Raw genomic sequence first — 1,213 nt, 5'->3', positions numbered from 1 at the left:
CCGAGGTAAGGGTCCGTGTCCCCTCCCCAGCACCCCTTAGTCTCGCAAACTTTTCTTTCCCCTCTTTCATTCACGGCGGCTTCGGATTTGCAGCGCCCCGTCCCCTCCGCCGGGAGCCCCGGGGTGGCAGGCGAGCGCGCTTGGCAGGGGCTAACGAGCTCCGTTTGTTTTCTTTCTTTGCTTTCGCAGAGCCTGGATGGGGACCAAGCCGTACTCCAGAGGATCAGGAAATACGTGAAAGCCATTCACGTCTCCGGGCTGAGTGAGTCGTGCTTCGAGGAGCTGATGGGCATCTCCGGGCCTCCACCGTCCCATCCTCCACCACCGCTGGTCACCGGTTGTCCGCGGGGTGATGCAGTCGGATAGTTGGATGGCCACGGGTGCTGGCCGGCCAGCACGGCAACACGATAGGGTGCCCAAAACTGGCTAAAAAAAGGGGTAAAAAGGGAAATCGAGAAGCTTAGGGAGGTTGTTTAGGGCACACCGCTGCTGTCCTGCAGCAGGATGAGCCCGGCTCTGCTACGGAGGGATGGGGAGGTGGGTGTTGGTGGGACATCGTGATGTGGCCATCTCCCAGGGACAGGAGGGCCACCCCATGTCCCTCACCGGTGTCTCCCCACGCAGCCCACGTGGAGAACGAGGAGCAGTACAGCGAAGCTCTGGAGAACTTCGGCAACAACCACCTCTCCCAGAACAACCACGAGCTCTCCACCGGCTTCCTCAACCTGGCCGTCTTCACCCGCGAGGTCACCGCACTCTTCAAGAACCTGGTGAGCCACCGGCCCGCTGCTGAGATCGTGGGGGAGGCTTGAAGGGGGGGGGAACAGGGGGTTTGCGGCATCTCCGCTGCAACCTCAGGCTGTTCTCTGCCCCCGGTTATTGTCAAGCTGGGGAAAATCTCCAGGATCCATCCGGATTTGGAAAAAAAAACCCCAGTGCAGCCCTCTCTTCTCCCGATTCAGCTGTCCTCCACCACTGTGGGCAATCCACAGCTCCCACCCCAGGCTGAGGGACACACTCCCGGTGCTCCCAGACCATCCCGTACCCCCCGTTGCTGGATTTACAGCTCATTCCCAGCTCCGCCGGCACCGCCGACGCTGGGATTTGATGGGCGGTTGGGGCTGCTATTTTCTTTTTTCCCTTTCTTTCTATGTTTTTTTTTTTTTTTTTTTTTTTTTCGCCTTATTTCCTTTCTTTTTCCTCTTTCCAAAAA

At 58.6% G+C, this 1,213-nt stretch overlaps 1 protein-coding gene across 1 annotated transcript in view; it reads left to right on the top strand.

Moving 5' to 3' along the window:
- The window catches only part of ASAP3 (ArfGAP with SH3 domain, ankyrin repeat and PH domain 3), a 21,754-nt gene that overhangs the window by 6,005 nt on the left and 14,536 nt on the right, over positions 1-1,213 (top strand). Inside the window, exons 2-3 of the mRNA XM_009887764.1 lie at positions 94-262; positions 625-770. Of these exons, the coding sequence (XP_009886066.1) occupies positions 94-262; positions 625-770 (315 nt within the window). The remainder of the gene's footprint in view (positions 1-93; positions 263-624; positions 771-1,213) is intronic.

The sequence above is a fragment of the Charadrius vociferus genome, unplaced genomic scaffold (genome assembly GCF_000708025.1).
Source record: "Charadrius vociferus isolate BGI_N301 unplaced genomic scaffold, ASM70802v2 scaffold1296, whole genome shotgun sequence".
In the NCBI taxonomy this organism is placed as follows: Eukaryota; Metazoa; Chordata; class Aves; order Charadriiformes; family Charadriidae; genus Charadrius; species Charadrius vociferus.
This window is presented reverse-complemented; position numbering and strand designations above follow the sequence as displayed.